We start from the raw sequence: 23,342 nt of genomic DNA on the forward strand, positions 1-23,342 counted from the left end.
TACCTGTTTTAAGGATATTTAAGGCAAACGTTGGTTTCATTTTTTCATAATTAGATCAGTCTATTAGGTATCTGAATAAAAACAATACACTGGAAAAAAAACACATTAATGAAATTTCCTAGTTTAAAGTTAATGGTATTTTTTTTAATGAATGGCAGGTTGACGCTTAAATATACTAAGTTTTATATGCCAATATTCAGTTTCATAGCTCTGGCGACATCGTCAGAATTGTACGATATTTAAGAAGTTTAAACTATTAATAGGCTGTGAAACTCGAGGTCAGTTTTACAAAATACCCTGCTTATAGTAAAATAATCATATCAAAAACGGTAAAATAATTCGTTACCTCTTAAAATTTTTAGATACGTACCTAAATACAGCTGAACAAAACTGATGTTTTGATATTATGTACATTAGAAGTACGGAAATGTGCGTCTTTTCTTACGCCACGATAAAGGAAATGTAGTTTTTACGAGTATTACAAATAAATTCATTGTTTTATGGCCCGTGGTTGAATATATTTATATCTCGAATGAAATATGATAAATAATACGCCCCTGTTGGTACATATCTGAAAGTGTAAGCAAGTGTGACGGAGCACATCAGAAATATAGAGATGATTGGAGAGCAGGCATGTATAAGTATTGTCTTTACAGACGAATACACTTCGAAAGATTGAAGAATTTCGATTGAAATAATGAAAAACAATCGAATATTCCGAGCATAGTTTTATTAAAGTCACGTGGAAAAACATGGAATTATAATATACTAGTACCAGAAGGCGCGTAGAACCAAGTTTGTCTACATTTTACTGTGTCCAAAAGTCCCCCCTCTACCCGACATCCTGCCTGCGCGCATGCGTGAAGTGGCCGCGTCATGTTGCCAGACCGTGAACAATATATTATCATAACACAAATATAATATTTTTTCCTGTGTTTAAAATATATTCAAGTAAATGGGTAGGTATTTTTTAATTTAAATTGTATTATTTTTATCTATTTTCTTAATGTAAAAAATAATAAAATGTGCCCATTTTATCTGGTTTTGTTGCGTTTTTTTCTTTTCTATTTTCTTAATAATACTTTTCAAAGCATCAAAAACAAAATAATATTTGTTTATTATTTTATAGGTATATATTATTATGTCTGTACTCTTAGATTGATATATCTAGATATCAATTTAAACTAATGTCTGAGCACCCGATGACAAACTTTTATTTAATAGTTTATAGGGACAAAATATGTTTTAATACTTTGTTTTCTTTTTATAATGTATTATTATTGTAATAATGTGTGTATTTTATTGAATAAAGACTATGAAAAAAAAAGGTATTTTGAGTTATGTTATGTTTTACCACAAAAAATACTGTGACTGGACTATAAAAAAAACAGGTAATTTTACTAGGCAAACGTAAAAAAAAATATTAAATAATCATTTAGTAACTAAGTAAATTAATAGAAAGCCGGGTGAAAAATTCGACTACCCTGGCAATATTAACAAAATGTCCACCTTATTTTATTTAACAATCAAACAGATGGTAAAAAATCAAATTCTTAAATACTATTATTTGTGAATTCGCTTCTTACACATGAAATGTGATCCCACCGTATTTCCATTTAATCTCAGCAGTATTTTGACACTTATGAACGACACAACACGGCATTATTGAATTCGAATCGGCAGTTGCGTACTAAACGACGTCTACAGAGAACCTTATTATTAGCCAAAACGTAAAAATACTCATTTATGAGTAGTTTACTATACATATAGTAGTAGTAATTTACTATACATGTACACTGAAATGCAATGGCGGTGACGGGGGCATCGAAAAAGTACAAATACATTTTAAATAACGCGAATCTTTTATGAACAAATACCTTCAACTTTGTTTTTGCAATGTGCGGATATGAAAAGAGGCACCTAGGCCGATAAAACGGACCCGGGTAAGTGAATCAAATTTATTTTTGTTATTCTTTGGTAACCTTTATTCAGCGAAAGAAATTGTTTACTAGGATATCCTATGCCCTAATGGTATTTATCAAGTGTTCATATATTGTATACAAGATAACTACTATGAAGTTTGTTAAAATTGTTTCTAGTGTATTTTTTATATTGTTTTCTCGAATATAATAAAATTAAATTTCCCATTGGAAATATAGGTTTATAATAATTATATACATTTTATGACCGGGAATTTAAAAAAATAAAGCACAGATAGTAAAAAAAATATTTGGTGCGAAAGCTACCCAAGTAAAATACAAAAATATTGACAGAATTAATATATATATTTATAATGACATACAAGATTTTTCTTTGCGTCCAAAGAATAGACCGATTTATTTTTTTATATATTTTAAGCACTAACTTTGTGGTTAATCATTATAATTAAATTGAAACAGCTATGTTTTTAACCACTTATTTTTTTACCGACTGGTTTCGAAGCTACGCCAGTTTCCTGAGACATAATTTAGTAATAATTTTGGTACTAAATCATACCTTGATAAGGAAGCTTATTTTATTTATTTATTTATTTGACACTTTATATACATATACAATAAATATACATATAAGGGCGGGCATATTGCCTTAAGGCAATTTCTTCCTACCTACCCAAACCGTTCAGTTTGAGAAAATTATAAATACATGGACATATTGAATCTTACAATTTTATAAAAAAATTAAAAGCAAAGATTAACAAAAATAAATATATGTATAAAAAAAAATAACACTTTACTATGACGAGAGGAGAGGGGATGGGAAGGAAAGAAGAAGGATAAAGGAACAATTTAAATATTTAGATAGTGACATTTCAATCTTGACTTAAATGTAAATAAAGAAGGGGCGTCTCTAACATTAGCTTATGTAGCTTCGAAACTGGTCGGTAAAAAAAAAGTGGTTAAAACAAAGTTGTTTTATTTTAATTTTAATTTGCCGATTATTCCTATTTAAGGTAGCACGCAGGTAGTTGTCGATAAATGACGAACATCTCTTGCTTCGTCAAGACCAACGACGCGAACGACGCCGACGGACGTCATGCTAACCGCCCAGGGAAGCCACGCACGGATAATTAATCAAACGGTTTCTTCTTCTAACAGATCAGATTTTTATTACACACGAGTTAGTAACTGCACGTTCAGGAAAGTAGTTTTCACTATTCGTAAAAAGAAATATAAAATTAAGCTTGAACTAAAAAAAACAATGAGCTTTTAAAATCGACGGTCCCTTAGAAAAGCAGTAATTTAGTATTTTTCAGTTACGCTATTTTTCTAATCGTGTTTTCTATATTAATTTAGAAGTACATAATTATAACATATGGAGGTCCAGTAAATAATTATTTATCTTCTTTAAAATATTTTAATTTATTATGAGTCTTCAAACGTTAGAAATTTCAATTTCGAAAACGACAAATAAAATATCATACTTCTTTTAGGAAAAAATCTCGTTTTTTATAAGTTACAGATATTTTACGTATCTTTTTATAATAAAGTATTACTTCCACTCGAATTCTCATCGAAATATTATCTCGAATTTAATTTTATATTTTCTCAGAAAATAAGATGGTTTTAACAAATTTCGCACATCCGATAAAATAGTCAAACTTATAAAAAAAAAAAATTTAGTTAAGTATACAGAATAAATTATTAAAAAAAACTGTCACAAGCAAAAAAATATCACAATTCAAGCTTTACGATTTATCCACGTGATGGCTATATAACACATTTACCCTAACACTTATTTAAGGGCTGCCGTTCTCAAACAGTGGCATATTTTAGGTTTCATCTTATACGATCGAAATTTTCTTTAAAAATGTTGGAGCATTTTTAAAGACAAATCAAAATATATACAACGCATCGGTATGTCTTTCAAATGTGAAATGAAAAACAAAAAAATCAATCTACTGTTTTTTTTATGTACTGAATATTTTATTCGGCTTTAAAAAACCCGATTTTTCTGTCAACAAATATTCCCATAAAAATTATTATTAGGGTATAAGTACTTTATTTTCGCTTATAGATTTATAACGGTAGATATATAAATTATGCAATGACTTACGGAAGTCATTTTTTTATAAAAGTGAAGATAAACTTACATTAAAGAACAATATTAAGCACATTGGTTAACTTCTCGTGTTTATTCCAACAATCCAAACCTATCTCCTTTGAAAATATGTTTCTTTTTTGGGTGATACCGTGTGTGTTGCATTAGTTCCGACGTTTCGGCTACCATTGCAGGAGCCATCTTCGGTTTACCCTGAAGATGGCTCCTGAAATGGTAGCCGAAACGTCGGAACAAATCCAACACATACGGTATCACCCAAAAAAGAAACATAGATAACAGTGACCGTGAAAACCTTCGCACCCATCTATCACCTTCGATTACAAAATCGAAAAATATTAATTTATATGTAGTCAAGGGACCTCGGAGTTATCATGGACTGTAAACATACCTTTAACGAACATATTGATATTATATTACGGCCAATAAGCCATTAAAACTCTTAGGTTTTGTTAGCAGGACATCTAGTGACTACTAATATGCTCACAGTTAAAGCGCTATATTGCTCACTTGTCCATCCTCTTTTAGAATATGCCTCCGTGATCTGGGCCTCAATTATAACGGGAAGATAAATTCCCTCTAGCGATTATAAAGATATACTACCGACCCCCCACCTTCAAATTTTGGGTAGGTACATCGATATGAATCAAGGGGAAGCGTACGTCACGGTACACATATCTACGCTCTAAAATGACATAGCTTCAGTGTGACGTCATAGTTGAAGATAAAAGTCTCCCGACCGACTACAAAGGTATAGAATCGATACCCCCCATCAAGTTTTGATGTAAGTACATCATTTTATACCAAGAAGTCTAGGACCCTTCGATACGTTTATCTACGCATTAAAAGTGTCAAAAATTTTGTTCCACCGAGCAATTTTTCCTTTAATTATGATTCTTTAAAAAAATTAATCGTTTTGAGGTTGGCACTTTTTTCTTAAAAGCCTTTTAAAAATATGAGAGAAATAAGTAAGTTTTGAAGTCGAATTAAATTCCGACATAACTGTCACTTTAATATAACGAACGCCTAGATGTGGAAATAATGTAACAGATGAAGATAGCGTTCATAATCGAGGCACTGGTCTCCCTTCTTCGCAGGCCGGATAAATCATATCGAATCGGTGCAACATTGTCTGCTAATAAAAGTAGCATGGATGATTGGCTTCGAGAGAGGAGACTACGCTTACAAAGGAACGGAGTCAATGCTAAAAATCTCAAGTCTACAAAAACGTAGAAATAACAGTGACTTAATAATATATTTATGTTTATTTTACTAAATGGCTTAATTGATGTACCATCGTTACTGGAACAAGTGGCTTCCAATGTTCTGATCCGCCGGTTGCGAAATAATAATGTGCTGTTCCTTGATAAGCAAAGAACAAATTATGGCTTGCATGTACCAATGTCCCGATTGTGTTGCATTGAGAACTCGAGACAAGATCTGGACTTTTTTGGTGCAAGTCTTTCTTGATTTAAACAATCACTAAGATAGAACAGATCTTGTCTTGAGGCAGTAACTATTTTTTTTTGTCCTAGCTTTTATTTTCTTTTTTTGTATTTTATTTGTATGTATTATAAAGATTTATGTTTGCCATTATTCGAATGGCCTAAGTCTGTTAATAAATACATAATTAGTGCATTAAATTGGTAATTTTTGAAGTTCGTCCCTTATCGAATTTGGCGAAGTTTCTGGGTCTTAATTTAAATAAAAACCTTGTTCTTGTTTTTTGGATGACGAGCGAAAATGGAAGTCATTTCCGTCGAACTCACTCATCCGATGATCTAAAATTGCGTGCAATAAGTACATCGTGCATTTTCACCAGAAAATTAAACTGATTTTACACACGCAATTTTTGATATTTAACGATAATTTATTACAGTATGAAATAATAACTACTGTGTTTGTGGAAACCGTCCGAAACTAGATTTTCAGACGAAACCGAAAGTTAAAAGTCACGATACGCTCTGAAATTAGTCTTTATATAAAACATTCAAGTTTGTTTGAGAACATTCTTGGTGGAAGTTTATTGTATAGAAATAAAAGACGGGTGATACTTAAATCCACAAATTCGGAATAACCAATGACCGGTTTTATCGCTTTTGCGACATCTTCGAGAGTGATATAAAAAGACAAACAGAATAAAAATCGTAATCTTTAAATTTAAGATAATTTAACTTTTAGAATTTAAGACGTAGTACGTAGACTGATAAAAAGTAAGGAAATTATACGATTTTGTCATTTCAGGTTAATTATCGCGCCAGTAAAAAAAGAGTAAAAAAATAGATAAAAACAATAATTTTCTTAAGTACATATTTCTGATAAAAAATCTAGATCAACCATGCTGTTTTCATGCAAAAAAATTACGGACTTCTTCGGTATAAAACCGAAGTTTTCAATGGTAAGTCATAACGACGTGAAATTTAGAATCAACATTTAAAATTCGTTTGCTAGATCAACCATACTGTTTTCAAGCAAATTAAGACTCGCGCAAAGGCACTCATTTTTCATAGCGCCAAAACAGTTTAATGCATTTTATAAAGATCACGTGATAGAGACTAATTATTTGAATTTGTTTCGATTGAATTTTTTGTTGAAATTAAGGCTAAAAAAAGCAGATTTAAATAGCTTCGTTTTTTAATAAAGAACATAATATACAGATTATAATTTTTAGCACGTCAGAAATGTTTGTGTTGCCGAATGCCAAGATAAGATTTCATCGAGGCATACCTTTCCTTCGTATGTGAAGAAGGATAGCGATTTTCGTGAATGGTATGGCAAATCGGAAGATCGACATTTTAGGAAATGTATATTCTAAAAAAACCTATTTTCGTTTGCGACCATCATTTCTCTAGTTCAGCGCGGAGAAAAAATAGATCGCCGTTTTCTTTTGATGCGCCAGATGTAAATTTACAACAAATAGATACGTTTTGAAAAATTCATGATTTTAAATATTACAGTAATTTTATGGTGGGGTTCCATATTTGAAGTCATTTTCTTGTTATTTTCTTGTTGACGTTTTCTATTCCGGTTTTGACGTTTGGGCATAGTTTTTTTTAATTTTATTTAAGGCTGATGAGTTTATATTAAATTCTGGGTAGGTTCTTCCTACGTTTTAACTACGCAAGTGTGCAAAGATATAAGAAATAAACGAAGGGATAATAAATTCCCATACACTTCTATCCGAGTTTCCGATCTTAATATATGTATATTCTCTGGCACTTACCCCGAAGGTCTGCCGCATGCGGGCCTCCTCGTGCGCGTCCTGCTTGGCCGTGAGCCCCTTCTCGCGCAGGGACGTGCGGCGCACGCTGTGCCCGCGCGAGGACGACGGCGGGCGCTGCGACGGCGTGCCGCGCCGCCCGCCGCCGCCGCCCGACGAGCCGGCGGACACGCGGGACTCGCGCTCCACCAGCAGCTGCGCTATCCGCGCGCGCATCTCGGGGTCCTCGCATATGTCTGGACAGAGAAACGTGTTTGGATAAAAAACAAACAAACAAACATCGCGCCGTTTCCACGCAAGAGTACGCAAAGAAGGAAGAGCGCCATATCACCATGTCTTTGAATACATATGAGTGATAACATAAATCGTGTCCGATTTTTTTCAAATTTAAAATGAGCAAAGTAAAACAAACTGGTAAAGGTCATTCTTCATATTATCATTCGAAAGAGAATTTTCTGCTCTACAAGATATTGTGTCTGCTTTTACGTTACATATTTCACCCTTCGGATGAAATGTTGCACGACGAAAAATAAATATTCATCATCATCAATACTGAATTAATTAATTAAATGCAGCGTATATCAATCATCTGTTACATGAAATATTGCAGTGTAGAACCATTTATTAATCAATATTTCATGCCAACCTTCCCAGGGGTGATATTCCAAACGCTCTCGCGGCCGTAGAAAACACTTTTACGTACAAAATTCTTTCTTCTTCCAAGTCGTTCCCTCAATGCTGAGGATCGTGATCACCATGAACACTTCTGATTAGTCTGTTCCACTTCAGTCTGTCCTCAGCCCGACGAACTGACTCATCAAATTTTAGCCCCGTGGCCACCTTTATTTGGTCAGTCCATCTGGGATTCTACCCCGGCTTCTCCTACCTTCAACTCGGCCAGACATTATTGCCTTTTCTAGATTGTCTGGCTCACGTCTAGCAATATGTCCAAAGAAAGACAGAAGCCTTCTCAAACACACCACTGATAGACTGATAGATAATAATAATTGTAATATGGAGCTCTTCCAGCATCGATGCATTCCTCCTTCTGGCTGTCCAAGGCACACGCAGCAGCCTTCTCCAACACCACATCTCGAATGCATCGCTCTTGTATGCACGCATTGTCCACGTTTCAGCCCCATAAAGGAAAACGGAGAATACCAGGACTTCCATCAACCGCTTTTTTGTGTTTATTGATCTTCCCAAATCTTCTCCAAACGGTTCATTGCTTCTTTTGCCATTTGAATCCTGCGACCAATCTCAGGTCTGCAACTGCCGTTGTTGGATATAAGCGAGCCGAGGTACACAGTCATCTATCAGTTCAAGGTCTTGCATCTGTCTTGTCCTTAGGAGACTGCCAGCTCTGTCTACAATCATAAGCTTTGTCTTACTTTTATTTATTTTCAGACCCAGAGCCTCACTCTCCAACTCTATCCGTCTGAAGGCTTCTGCTAGCTCGATTTCATCATACATACAAAATACACGAGATAAAAGTGTTTTCTATGGCCTCGAAAGCGGTTGAGAATAGCACCGCAGGAATTGAACCCGGGCGGACATATCTCTTATTCTTATTGGTGTACGTTAGATCATATAAGAATTACCTGCGGGACTTTCGTCGTGTTTGTTCTTGGCATTGAGATCAGCTCCATTATGGACCAGAATTTCCAGAACTTCCATCTGCATTAGAGGGGAAACATTCACAAAAACATGCATTAATCAGTTTAGTTACAAACACAGCAAACCCACAATGGCAGTAAATAAAAACACTTTTTACAGAAAGCTTCAAACCCATCATCAAATTATTTCAGAGATAATTCTGTTTAAAACGCCAAAGTATTTGGCATACAGATATGCCAGATAACAGAAGAATATATTAATTCCTATTATTAAACTGTCGCATTATGGAGATTTATGGCAAACAATAAAAACACTAATGGATGTCAGAGTTTGATTACTATCAAAACAAGGTAAAAGTATTGACCTCAATTTGCTTGCTTTTCAATAGGTAGACCGAAAATAGATAATTAATTAGAACTATGTTTATTTACAGTCCACATGGGTACAGTACAAAATAATTTAATGTTCAAATAAGTTTAATAAATCTCAAAGTTTAATACTAAACAATATGTTTCCAATACTGTGATGCTGAAGTGCCACACTGTAATCAGAAAGCTTAGTGCTACGGGAAATTGGACATAAAAAATGTTTTCTTACGTGCGGTAAATATTAGAGCATTTAATTGTACGGCAAAGTTTCTCAAAAATGCATGAAAAAATATGCTTTAATAAAAATTAACTAGGTACTTTAAAACATCATAAGCTCTGGTTAACAGCTGTTAAAACAGCAAATCAATTACGTGTTGTGATAGATTGCCAGTTTCCGGGAAGTCATTTGTAACATGTTTTAACATGTGTATGGGTTCTCTTTTTAAATGTCAGCTCAACTCACCAACGACAACTCGTGACGTCACGGGCTGAGCAATTTCAAAATTACAAAAACTTAAAAAATCATAGGGATGATAACACGTTAATTAAAAATCAAAAAAAGTATTTTTAAATCAAATAAAAACTGCAAATGAATGCCAAAATAAATAAATGTAGAATGTTTTTTGATGGTGGAAAAAAAGATTGTTATTTTTCTGAGTTGATCATGCTTACAAATATTTATTTGATGGTGATTTTAGTATGTTAAAAATATGTACAGTAGGATATGAAAAAAAGAGCTATGTTTATGCAAGTATTTTTTTTTCTTATTTAAGGAGAAATAAGTACTTGAGTTCTTATTATTTACTCAAATATTTAAATTTTCAGACCATTTCATAAAAAAGTCATAAATAACTTGTGCTGGAAAGATGGAAATCAAGTTGTGGTAGAGTGGGATTTGAATCTCGGACCTTTGGCCCGTGAGTCCACAATACTACCATGGACCACAACCCGGTTCGACGTAACGATTTTGTGTAGAAAATATGTAATCCGAAAAAAAGCATGCCAAATTTTAAATACACCAATCATTTATTTTTTCAAACAAAAGAAGTCTGTTTAAAATGAATAAATATTCAGTAAGGGATTTTTCAAATTTCCATTATAAAAATATTCATGTCACTTATAATTTCCCTTAAATAATGAATATCTATCAGATTAGTTACATCACTGAATATCAAAAGTTCCAGGGCTTATATATATATATATGTATTTGTATGGTACACATTGGACATGCTATAATAATGCACAACATGCAACTGTCACATGTTAAACACGTGTACTTACATGTCCCCAGCATGCTGCTGCATGTACTGGCTGCCAGGAATCATTATCCTTCACATCTGTCGACACGTGGTTGTCTAGGAGAAATTCTACCACCTTGGTGTAGCCATTGGCAGCAGCTATGTGTAACTGCAAAAAATGAGATTTATTATTTTGAAATCAACTAAAATTAAACAACAGGTCAACTAACATACAGGTTTCCACACAGTAAGTGTTAACCATTGAGATATTAACACATAGACATGTCCTAAGCCTTTAAAAATGATGACATTTTACTCATCCCCAAACACTCAGTCATGCCTGATGCGTATTTAGTCATTATTCGACCGCCAGCTAGGCGTGACATTTAGAATCGAAACAAAAATGCCTTCTTGTGTCATAAAGATGTGTAAAAACCTTTAGGATAAATATTGTAAAAATGATTGTGTACCTTTTCATTGGTAAATATTTGTTTACAAACATTAACAAAGCTTAATACAATTAATGTTAAAATATAAATATTATTTTTTGTAATCGTCAAAGCCTAGCGCCGCGATTGCGAAGCTCTTCTTAGTTACAGTAATGCACTGATAGGAATACGTTTTTAAAATATAATAAACGTGAGTTATTATTATATTTTCATTCCTAAAAATCCAGCGAAAAGAAACAAATGGGTCAAAATTAAACATAATTAAGGAAAGAACCTGATTGGGATCCACCAAAAATGAATGTTGATTGTTAACGTTAAAATACAAACTTTTTTATGTACCAAAAATGAGTGTCCTTCCATTTTTGATAGCATACTCATGCTCGTTGAATACAACCCTGGTTTATATTTACAAACTTAGTAACTTAAAAAAACCATAATTATCTTTTACAGAACATTTTATTTTTTCTTTCTTATGTTATACAAAAATATTATAACTGTCCATTGTTTATTATAGGAGCAAAAATTCATTAACATTTTCTTGTACACCCACGAACAGGCCATGCCTTTGTGGGATTTTTTTGTTTACTATTTTTCTATTAATATGTATTTCGTTGATATGTAATTATGCTTTATTTTTTTAATACTCTGTTTTATTATTATGTTTATTGTAAGAAAACAAAAAAAAAATAAATAAAAAAATTAAAAAAACCATGGGTATGTTTTTGTGTCACTTCTCTTTAAAATATTTTACTCTATAAGATGTGTCTATGTATTACCTCCATGCAACCGTAATATGTCGTAAGTCACCACATACATCAAATTAATATTTATTTATTTTTTCAGTGTTTTGGTGGTTACTGGCTACCCATCATCTTTCAAAATGTCATAACCCAGAGAAAACGTTTGATTGTTATTTTTACAATCAATTCATACAGTAGGTAATGTTGTTTCATTGCTCTCCTGTAAAATTTGGAAATTGTGGCTTATGACATAAATTTCGGTTGCAGAGACAATACGATTTTTAATCTTTAACATACTGTTTGATAAAACTCTCTCAAGTCACTGTGTGGTAACCTGAGGTTACCTTAGGTTAGGAAATGATCGCTTGATAATCACTCTCTTTTCATTTTATTAAAATCATATGTGTCTTGCTTAGTGATCTAATTAGATAACATCTCTTTCTCTCATGTGACATATATATCTTTTCTTATGTGTTAAGGTTTACTTGAAGATTACTAAAAAAAATAGTGGTAATATTCATAGTAGTTGCCGAGATATTAAATAATTAAGAACAATTTGCAACGCCGTGCTGGTTACATCACAGAAACGCAGGTTAGTAAAAATAATATAAAATAGAGGAAAAAGGAAAGAATCTATAAATATATACAATTTATATTATGAAGAAATGTTTGAATTTAAAAAAGGATCTATAATCACTTTGCATTGAATTTGTAAAATTGTTTTTGGTACTTTGAGTGTTGTTTGTAATATCAGTATAATTAATGTTTATATGTGTACTGTGTGTACTGTTTATGAAATTTGTTCTATTGGTCTGTATAAATTGGTTATGTTTGTTATGTTTATTTTAGTTTATATTGTTTATTATGTTAATGATAATTAGGTTGATTAGATTAATTACGTATTTTTATTATTATTATTTTGTTAACTTTGTTAAATAGCTAATTTAAGGCATGTTTCACATTTTGTAAAATGTTTCCCTCGGCGCAGGGCACCCCAGTGAGGGAACATTATTCTGTATAAAAAATAGAAAACTACAATGTAAAAGTATAAATAAATATTATTGTACAATAAAGATTCTTTTTGTAGAGGACTTCAGTGAAAAATTTTCTATTTGAAGATGATAGAGACAATTAATTTTTTTTTTTTTTTAAACTCACATCAAAATCAAACTGTTAACCCTTTAGGTGTCACTAGCTAGATATTTCGAGCATGGTTCTGTGCTCAGAGTAATAACGTGCTGCAGCTATAGAGATGCCATTTCACTTTATCGCATAGAACAAAAGCTTTGCAATTTTTTGGATAAACAAGAAATGTGTAATTGACGGTTTCATCGGTGTGCTTGCTATTTTCGACTCAAGTACCTACAGCCCGTTGTTTTACTGTAAACTATAGCTAAGTTTATGCATGCTCTGTATCAGTAGCGCGTTATCACTCTGAGGTAGTGTACCATGAACATTTGCATGTAAATATCTAGAATGCGTTTTACCACCAATTTAACATACTGTCTAAAATGAATAGACGCCATTCCTCTTTTGAATCCGCGTGACATCATTGAACATAACTTATCCCTATTGACAGTATTACTTTTCCAAAGGCGTTCCAAAATTTGTTGAATTAGTCTGGCATTTAAACAGTTACGTAATTAATATTTTAAATACATGAGATTATCTTGTCCATCTGGCTGGAACATAGTTTTTCTCAAGTTTTTTCACAAATATGACAGAAAAATCCCAGAAAGTAACAAACATATGAACATAGTTATGCAGAAAGCAGCCAGCCATAGAAAAGTGAAACTGAGATAATAGCACTTTTGTGAAAATAGTCAATAATCTAATCAACACAACAGTTGGAATGTTTTTGACTTTGACAAATGATAAACATTGAATAAGTCGTTTTTTTTATACTTCTAACAAGAATCTAATTATGTATTTGACCAGTTTTAATAATTTTTAAAGTACCGTAAGATTTTTCTAGTATTGTGGGTGTTTTCTACAAATTGAGAAATGCCGTTTTTGTGATCGACACCATTTTCGGAAAGCGATTAAGGCTGTAGTCTAGGAGACCAGCCCGTACTGAAAACGATTAAGGCAGGTCTGAAGGTCATAAAAAAGTCTACGAACTACGTTAATATGAACATCTTTAAAAAACTATAGTGGCATCAAATTGGTGAAAAAAAAATATTTTTGTCATAGTTTACATGAATTTTAAAAAAACACTACCTTGTTTTAAGTAGTTCCAAAAATGTTTGGAATATGAAACTTATTTTCATCAACTTAAAAAAATATGTATTGGAATTATGCGTGTGTCTGGATTTGTACCGAGATAAATAAGTTTCTGATTAAAATATACATTTAATTATGTGTAAAATAAATAATACTGACACTCCGGAATGTGCCTGTGGGCCAGTGACCCATAAATAAAAATAAAATTATATCGAAAAAACCTATGGTATAAACATTTTCTTTTGTAAACTATATATTTGTATTTTATATTGGATAAAAAAAAATCTTGTGAAAGTAATGCATACTAAGTCAACAGATAAAGGTCATCTTGTATTAATTTCAAAGCAATTTTCATCCTTGGCGTATGCACATGTTTCAGGGCCAGACTGAGAAACTTCAGGGATACATTCCTCGTAGATTATCATTAACTTTTTGAATAATTCAAATATTAAAAAAAAAAAATCCTTTATAATTTAAAAATGAAGACAATCCTTAATGTTTCGGACAAGCGTCCCTTCCATGAACCCCTACCCCCTGCCCAGCTGCTTCCCTAGTCCGCATCCTGGACATATAGCTTTGTTGGTGAAATACATTTTCAATCACAATTTTTTATTTAAAATATAATTTTCTAAAATCTCAGGATATTTTTAAAAGTAAATCATAAAAAATTTTCCTCTGATTTGCAATATGGCCCTGAAAAACTATGTATTTTTATATTGTTAGTGTAAATATATTATGAATTTCTAATAGTGAAAACATGTACATATGTATGTATCGATGTTATTAATGTGAGGAAAAAGTAGGGGCCCCAAGTTAGCTACTGTGTAGAAATTTGCTCTGCATCAGATTTATATTAACCGATTATTGCTATCGACTACTGTATTTTAATAACAGAATAATTGTTTTGGTTGGAGGGTCTTCATACCACTAACTGCCATTTTTATTTTTTATCCAATGTAAATATAAGTGATTACTAGACAATAAATACTTACTCCTTTTTTGATAATAGAGAATTAAGAACCATATACAGTGAACCCCGCTCTTGATCCTTTCATAGACAAGAGGTAATCGAAGGTGTTTTTGAAATAATTGTTGACATATGAGTCATTAATTTAGTATTTCAATATTGATTTTTCAATAGAGTATGTATTAAAATGTTAGCGGTTAACATAATTATGAAAATTATAGTCTTCGCTTTTGTAATATGGGTAATTTGTATTTTTGGCAGCCCCAGTGGTGTAGTGGCTAAACACATGCCTCACATGCGGAAGGTTCTATGTTCGATTCTCGTTGAGATCACAATAGTTAAAATGTGATTTCTGAAGCCTGAATTCAGGACTGTAATTGGGCTTTTTGTGGTTCAAAATAAATAAAATTTTAAATATATGATGTATTCGAATTGCAGCAAGGATAAATCAATTATGTATTCAATAGAGCGAAGATGTTCCCTTTTCTTGTATACACACTATAAAGGCATTGGTGATTAGTTAAAATATCTATAAACAAGAGACAATTATGGTGAAGCTCTTATTGAACAGATATTGCTGTTAAAAGAACCACATTCTCTTTATTGCAACATTGAAGTCAACACGGTTAAAATAAACAAAAGTATATTATTGATTCATTTAAGTTTGCTATCTTATTCACTCATCAGTCAGTATGTTAGGTAGGTAGTGCTCATATGTGTCTCAGATTTATTAAGACCATATCAATTAGAATTAGAGAGGCATTATGTTATTATCAAGGATTAGTCTAAGCACAGAAAATATCAACAGCAGACAAAGAAGAAAGAAGACAATAAAAAGAAATGAAAATAAACCATATAAGTATATTTGACAGAAAAAGCATACCACAATACAAATACATAAGTTTAAATGAATACATGAAATTCATAAAGCTGCCAATAGACGAGTATTTAAGGATGGATAAAAATTATAAAGATAGAGTAAGGAAAATAATTATAGAGCATCTTGGAACCTCAATAACAAAACATTGATTAACCTATATGCATAAAACAATCGCCACAATAAATTAATAACATTTAAGGGATTACATAAAAACAAAATAAAACCACTATGGGAAAAGTTTGATAAATTATTAAGGTCTATGTATAAACACATGATAAAATAAGTAAAAAATAATTAGCAAACTTTTCCCGTATAATTTTTCTTCCACCAATATATTTTGTATAATTTTTTTTACATACTAGATACAGAATGACAGAAAAAAAGTTCTTGGTACCAAGAAATAGAAAACAATGTTGAACTTACTCTACGTTGGTCCAAATATCTAATATTTTTTTTTGCACTACAACAGGCCAGGAGGCCCAATTACAGTGGTGAATAACATCACAGAACACCCAGGCTTGAGAAAATCACATTTTTAATTTTTGTGTTCTCACCGGGAATCGAACCCGGAACCTTCCGTGCATGAGTCAAGTGTCTTGACCGCTACACCACGGAGGCCGCAAATATTTAGGATACAATGATATAGTATGTAAAATTAAAGCACTTGTAAAAAAAATAGCCCATGCAAGGAGAGGACTAAATTGTATAATAAAAATAAGATTTTATATGACAAAAACAATGATTAATAGTGGTCCCACAATCACAATGTTTTATAGATAATGTTGGACCCATTTTGTGCAAAAATTATTTCACTTAAACATAACTTTTCCTTATGTTAGCCACTACTCAATGTAACAAACACCAAACATTAACGATACAGAAGAGACGAGCTAGCTAAATAATGGTGATTCGAGATCGGGCACAATGCGCATCTGTTGACAAATTTGTCTATTGTTTAAGAGATTTGAATAGACTGTATACTTGATGAAACATGAGGAGGGTTATTGAATGTTCCATTCAGGTCGAAAGATGCAGATCTCAATTACCTATCGGCATTCTTTAGCTAGCTTACCTCCACATAAATAGATTATTACATTACATTATTGATTAATATTATATAGATAAGTAAGCACCATTTAATTCCAAACAACCACAACCACAAAATTTAATATACATAAAAATATTCTAGGATTTGTAATGATGTACAGCGATACCTTTATTCAAAATTCCCAGAATAGAAAAATTCTATAAAGACTATTTGATTTCAATCAGTCAATTTCAATTTTATATTTGAATTATTCCTCACATTATATACGTGTTAATTTCACCTTTTTAATGTGACAAAAATGGTCATTTCATGTTTTTTTTAAAAAATATAATTTTGTAAAAAGCCAAAAATTACGATGGTAACAGTATTGATATTTTTTTCCATTTGACGTTTGATAATTTTTGTACAATGGTTTAGAATACACATATTTTCAATTACCTTAAAACGAGACATTTCACGCCCTATGGGACCAAACAGAATGTATTACACTACTGCACCACGCTTGAACACGACGTTTATTAGAAGCGCACTCGGCAGACATGATGTGTGGCAACAAAGTGATGTGACGCCAACTGCGAGCCGTTTTGTACGTGCTTGTTTTAAAACCCGAAAATATGAATGAAAACTAGTTTTTTATGCATCGATAGTTATGTATATTATGAGAATCTTAAAAATATACTCTAAATATTCGTTATATTTCAGACATTATTTCCGATATGTAAAAATACCTTATTTCTGGCGCACATTTTATAAAAACTAGTTTCTTGCACCAAAAATTGGTGCATGATATATTTCATCCAATACGGACTAAGCAAAAAAAACAAATTCTACATTGTTTTATCCTCAGGTTACAATTAATAATTTTTTCATGTAAACAAATAAAGACAATTTGCAAAAACATATTAAGATTTTTGAAGATTGTAATCAATAAATGGTGCAACAAATGAAGTCACAAATGGATGAAGGCAGAATGTTGCAAATTCTTAAAAAAATATTGTTTTTTTTACATAAATGAAGATTTTATAAAGAGCCCTTCCACATAAAGCTAACTACATCATCATCTCTGCTTTTTTTGTTATATAACATCTTCATCCACTAAGGTCTTCAAATCTCTTACAAAAAAACTCACATCTAACTTTGACTACCTACCTAAACAAGGAACTCATTTCTGGTCTTTTGAAAATTTTAAATAAAAATTTCACTGTTTATTAATCAATGAAATAAACATGTACAATGATTTTAATATATATATATATATATACAATAGGTGCATTATACAAACCACAACCAAATTCTGTGCACTTAATATCTCTAATTTTAATAATCATACTGTGCACGAAACAAAAATGACGAAAATATGTAATATAAAGTGCTTTAAGCTTAATTTATAATACCATTTTTTGTAACGTGTACAATCAAAATAAGCATTAAACAAATAGGAAGTGTGTAGGTAGGAAATAAAAAAAATACATAGAAACATCATGCAAAAGTGCTCGGGTGAGAGTTGTCATTTTCATTATAAGGAAACAAATAATATTTAAAGTAGATAAACCCTAACATGTTATTTATTAAATTGTTACGAGGCACTGGGAGCCATAGGATCTCAAGTGACATTTGATGTCAATGTAATCAGAGTATTAGATGAAAAAAATCCTAAGTTTTAAGACACACTAACTCAAGCGCCAATATTAAAGCTGAAAACTAAATAAACAAAAAAAAAACTACGGTAAAATTAAAGTTTCACAAAAAAAATATGCCAGACAAACATAATTGCAAAATTTGTATGAGCTGTGGGTTTACATAATTTATTTCCTTTTAATTTACATATATAAAAAATAGTCAGATTAACCGTAGTCATTTTATAAAAAAAAAAAAACAAGTCATAAATGCTTGGAAGTCATTTTGTCAGAAATTGTTTATATATTGCTTAAGTTCCTCTGGCTCTCAGTGCCGTATGATGAAATTTGTGCCTTGAGGATACCAAAATTGACAAAAGGAAAAAAAAAAAACAAAATTCTTACATGAATTGCTTGTAAAACATTCAGTCATAAAATTCAATTGGTAAATTATCTAATAACTTTATACATATATACTAAGTTTGATAAAAAAATACACGGAATATTTTCATTTTGAATTTAAACATGTAATGAGGAAGTTCAGTGCTGCGGGAAATTGGATATAAAAGTTTTCTTACATGCGGTAAAAATAAGAGCATTGAATTGTACAGTGAAGTTTCTTGAAAATGTATGAAAAAATTCATAAAAATAGCTATAATAAGAATGAACTACTTCGAAACATCACAAGTTCTGTAATGAAATAAGTGAAGTTATGTAATCAACCAATTATAGCTCTTTAATGTGTTGTGATACATTTCCGGTTTCTGGGTAGCCATTTTTATTCAACATTCAGCGTATATTTTAACAGCTAAAGGGCTACTTTTAAATAACAGCATAACTCACCGACGACAACTTGTGATGTCACGGGCAGAGTAATTTAAAAAGTATAGCACATAATAATACGATACATCAAAATATTTTTTTCATTAGTTTGATAGTTTATTAATAAATAAAAAAAACCACTGAACTTCCTCATTGCAAGAGCCTATTTTTCTTCCTACATTAGTACACATGTTAATAATTAATCTGTCATTTTTGACCATTTTGGGAGGGTAGTTGGTTTTTGACAAAAACTCGTAAGACGCATTTAGGTGTGATCGGTGAATTTTCAAGATTATTGCAGAGTGAAAATGATGAATGCCCACTTACGCCTGGTGGCGTGGTCGCGACTTTTTTTACAAAAACCAGACATTGATGACCGGACCTGGCCCCCAGCAACTTTTTCATTTTCCCAAAGATGAAGAGGACTATGAAAGGACACTTTGCGACCAACGAGGAGATGAGGACCGAATCCCTGACAGAACTGAATGCCATACCAAAAAGTGCATTTCATAAATGTTTGGAGGATTGATTAAATAGATTATATCTGATGGTAATTACTTTAAAGGGACGGTATAATTATTGAGAAATAAAGATGTTTGAAATATGCACAAATTCTGTGTATTGTTTTGTCGAACCATATATATATATATATATATATATATATAATACGTAAAAGTATCTTTGATAAATCTATGTCGATTTGGCATCAACTGCTTTCAATATTTTTGTACAGTGCGTTCGAATGTTTAAAAAGCTCATGTGAATGTGGTGTGCCTGTCGGTGAACCAAGTAAATATATAAATTTCGTTTGTGTTAGTAAGTACCCTAGAATATTTTATTTGAGAACGTTCTGTCGCGCACACAAAAGCAAACTTTTTTAAATATTTTAATGGACTGTACAATGCATTAATGACAGAAATTTTTAAAATAAAATATCCAAGTGTGCCTACTAACACAAAATAAATTTCTACATTTACTTGGTTCAGCGACAGGCACTGATACATTAACATAAGGTTATTAAACATTCGAACGCACTGCACTTAAACTGTCTTTTTCAATAACGGCAGTGTCAATTTCGGCTATTACACTTAATTCTGTGTATTTCAGTATCCCCTTCCAAAGCGGTTTCTTAACTATTTTCTTCCTCAACAATTTAAGAGCCACTTTGGTGGCCAATTGGAGAAGTCTGTTTAGTATCCTCACCGGAGTGGCTCCGTGCTGGTCGCGAGTCTCCAGGTCCCCTGAGGATGCGGCCAGGGCACGAAGGTCCTTTAGCATCCGGCGCTCAGTGGCTGCGCGGGTTGCATCGATGAGGCGCTGCGTCACCCCGTTAGAAGCCATCTCCCCTTCGATGCAGTCCAGAGTTGCCTCATCTTCGCATATATCGTAGGGCATGTTTCCTGAAATAAAATAGATTGCCAATCGCCACGAAAATCTCCACCTTAGAAAAGGCTGAGTCATGTTAGATGGAAACTTACATAACCAAAGGAGACTCCATATTTAATAAAATAAATAAAACAACTTGTTTTTAACCACTTATTTTATAAGATATTCGATATTCACAAATATATTATTCTTGGTTAGATAACTAGATAGTTACCAATTTTTATCAAAACTTTACCAGGCAGCGACAAAACACATTACCACATTCCTTTTGTGCGCCTTGAAAGTAGATTCCGCCTGTACACATAATACAAGATATGATATATGTATCTCTTATTTTTAAAAATAGAATGAAGTTTTATAAATTATGGAAAATAGATTATTGAATACGATATATGTAGCTGGGTTAATTATTTGTTTTTAAATATGTACCTGTATATTTTTATCTATTACCATACAAATGTAGTAAATTATAGGAATAATTGTAATATTAATAAACCATTCTTATTTTTTAAAATCCACGATTAATAATATATAACTAGGCACAGATTTATTTTGTATAAAATCACAAAATAATTTTAAAGCAAACAATAAAATAAGGTTAATTGATTAATTATAGTAGGAATTACAACAGAGATGAAGAACATTTTAGAAAAGGTAATATAAAAGTCTAAGCATCTACAGAGCTTGTGACCTTTTTATTTTATGTTACTGTTTGGCTCTGATTACCCATTATGTCCACCTATAATTTTTGTGTTCTTTGCATGGCATTTTTTTGTTTTTGCTAATATGAATAAAAAAAAACAACAAACAATTTTGAACTGTGCTATGAAACTCAAAATATGTTATATTTATAGATATTGAATGGTAATAAAAATTTGAGGTAAATTTTACCATCTGCATTGACAGCAAGGAGGTTTGCCCCGCGTTGTATGAGAACCCGTACTAATTGTAGGTGACCACAGGTGGCAGCAGCATGTAAGGGTGTCCATTTTTCTGAATCCTCGGCGTTTACATTTGCACCCTGGAATTTTTAAATTAACAAAACACAATATTTATTTTTTGTCACCAAATTAAAAAGCATATAAACTAGTTGGTAATGGAATAAATAAGTTATAATGATTAACAATAATAGCCTTACTTTAAAACATGTCAATAATCTTAACAAAGCCATTGCTTCAAAGGAACTCCAGCCCTACGGGAAATGGGATAAAAAAAATGTTTTCTTGCGCGCGGTAAAAATAAGAGCATTAAATAGTACGGCATAGTTTCTTGAAAATGTACAAAAAAAATAATAAAAACGCACTACTTTGATTGACGTCACTGGTTCATATGAACCGACCAATGATGTGATAGCTGTGAAGGATATCCGGTTAGCTTACCGTAAACGGACCAATGGGAAGACCTAACAGTGAACAACCTCTGATGTCACACGCGGAGTTATTTCAGAAATACAAAACTTTAAAAAATCAAATCCCTATTCAGAAAACCGCTACTCCAATACATATCCTCTTAATTAAAATACACTTTGAGTTTTTTGAAATTTGGTATATAATACAAAATTATAAAAATTCAAAGTGCACAAAAAAAGCAAATAAATGTACACATGTGATGTGTTTTAACATTATATTAAGTACTTCACTGAATAATACCTTATCTAGTAATAGTTGTAGCATTTCTTCATTATTGTCTATACAGCACTGGTGAAGGGCAGTTAATCCATCTTCATTTGTAGCATCAGGAGTCACATTTCGCGATAAGAGTCTTCTCACTGAAATATTCAAACATGTTCTCTTATCATAAGGAGACAAAAGAAAATAGGTTTGTTTGACAATGTAAATTACGTGCATTACGCCTGCTATCACTAATATTATTTGCCGGATATTACTATAGTATATGTTATTTTTAATTTAAATGATTCAATTCTTTGTTTTATTTATTTTGTCTGTACTTTGATAAACAATACATTAAGTAATGTCCAAATGCTTGCAGATAAATACTGGATACTACAGAGTAAAACAAAATGAATATATTTTGTAAATAATATATTAATTTACTTTGATATTTGTTTTGCATTCAAAATGCGAGCAATATTTTGTACATGTTATCTTCTACATGCTATAAAAAATGTGTTTTAAATTGTACTTTTAAAATTTGCATATCTTCTATTTCTTAATGATGGAGGTCGGTGCTAAAGGAGCTCCTGATGTCACTACAACATGCGTAGATCAAGCCTAGAGGTCTTTAAAGAGTCAGGGTTCTGAGTGGAGGGCGACTACTCTCATATGAAGAAGTTGAGCGCTACGGGAAATTGGATATAAAAAATGTTTTCTTATATGCGGTAAAAATTAGAGCATTTAATTGTACGGCGAAATTTCTCAAAAGTGCACAAAAAAATTATAAAAATGAGCTACAAAAAAAATGTAAATAGAGGGAAGCGAAAAAAAAATAAATGGAAAATAATTTTATTATTGAAAAAATTATGGAAACTTTTACTGTAGCAACTTTTTTGAATATAATATACATAAATAATAAACGTCTTAAAAATCGCGGCCATAAATGATTTGGCCATAGATGATTTCATTAAGTTTTGTCTATTGATTTAAATAACCAACAAGTTGGTATAATAGAGAATTACTTCAGACTCTTGAGCTGTCAGTTTTCAATGGGGATTGTATTTTTTCCGACCAACAAGTTGGTATATCGATGGCGGCA

At 31.8% G+C, this 23,342-nt stretch overlaps 1 protein-coding gene across 5 annotated transcripts in view; it reads right to left on the reverse strand.

Annotated features, from left to right (window-relative positions):
• MYPT-75D (Myosin phosphatase targeting subunit 75D) overlaps window positions 1-23,342 on the reverse strand; it is a 56,744-nt gene that overhangs the window by 21,828 nt on the left and 11,574 nt on the right. For 3 of the 5 annotated variants that reach the window (XM_088241741.1, XM_088241742.1, XM_088241743.1), the window contains exons 4-9: window positions 22,280-22,398; window positions 21,522-21,651; window positions 20,448-20,644; window positions 10,543-10,668; window positions 8,878-8,953; window positions 7,280-7,512 (exon numbers count right to left, since the gene is read on the reverse strand). In XM_088241741.1, coding sequence (XP_088097867.1) covers window positions 7,280-7,512; window positions 8,878-8,953; window positions 10,543-10,668; window positions 20,448-20,644; window positions 21,522-21,651; window positions 22,280-22,398 — 881 coding nt within the window. The remainder of the gene's footprint in view (window positions 1-7,279; window positions 7,513-8,877; window positions 8,954-10,542; window positions 10,669-20,447; window positions 20,645-21,521; window positions 21,652-22,279; window positions 22,399-23,342) is intronic. The other 2 variants (XR_015825185.1, XM_088241744.1) reach the window with 2 other exon arrangements.

Source organism: Micrasema longulum, unplaced genomic scaffold, assembly GCF_059751315.1.
Source record: "Micrasema longulum isolate JH-2025_06_02 unplaced genomic scaffold, ASM5975131v1 h1tg003046l, whole genome shotgun sequence".
Taxonomy (NCBI): Eukaryota; Metazoa; Arthropoda; class Insecta; order Trichoptera; family Brachycentridae; genus Micrasema; species Micrasema longulum.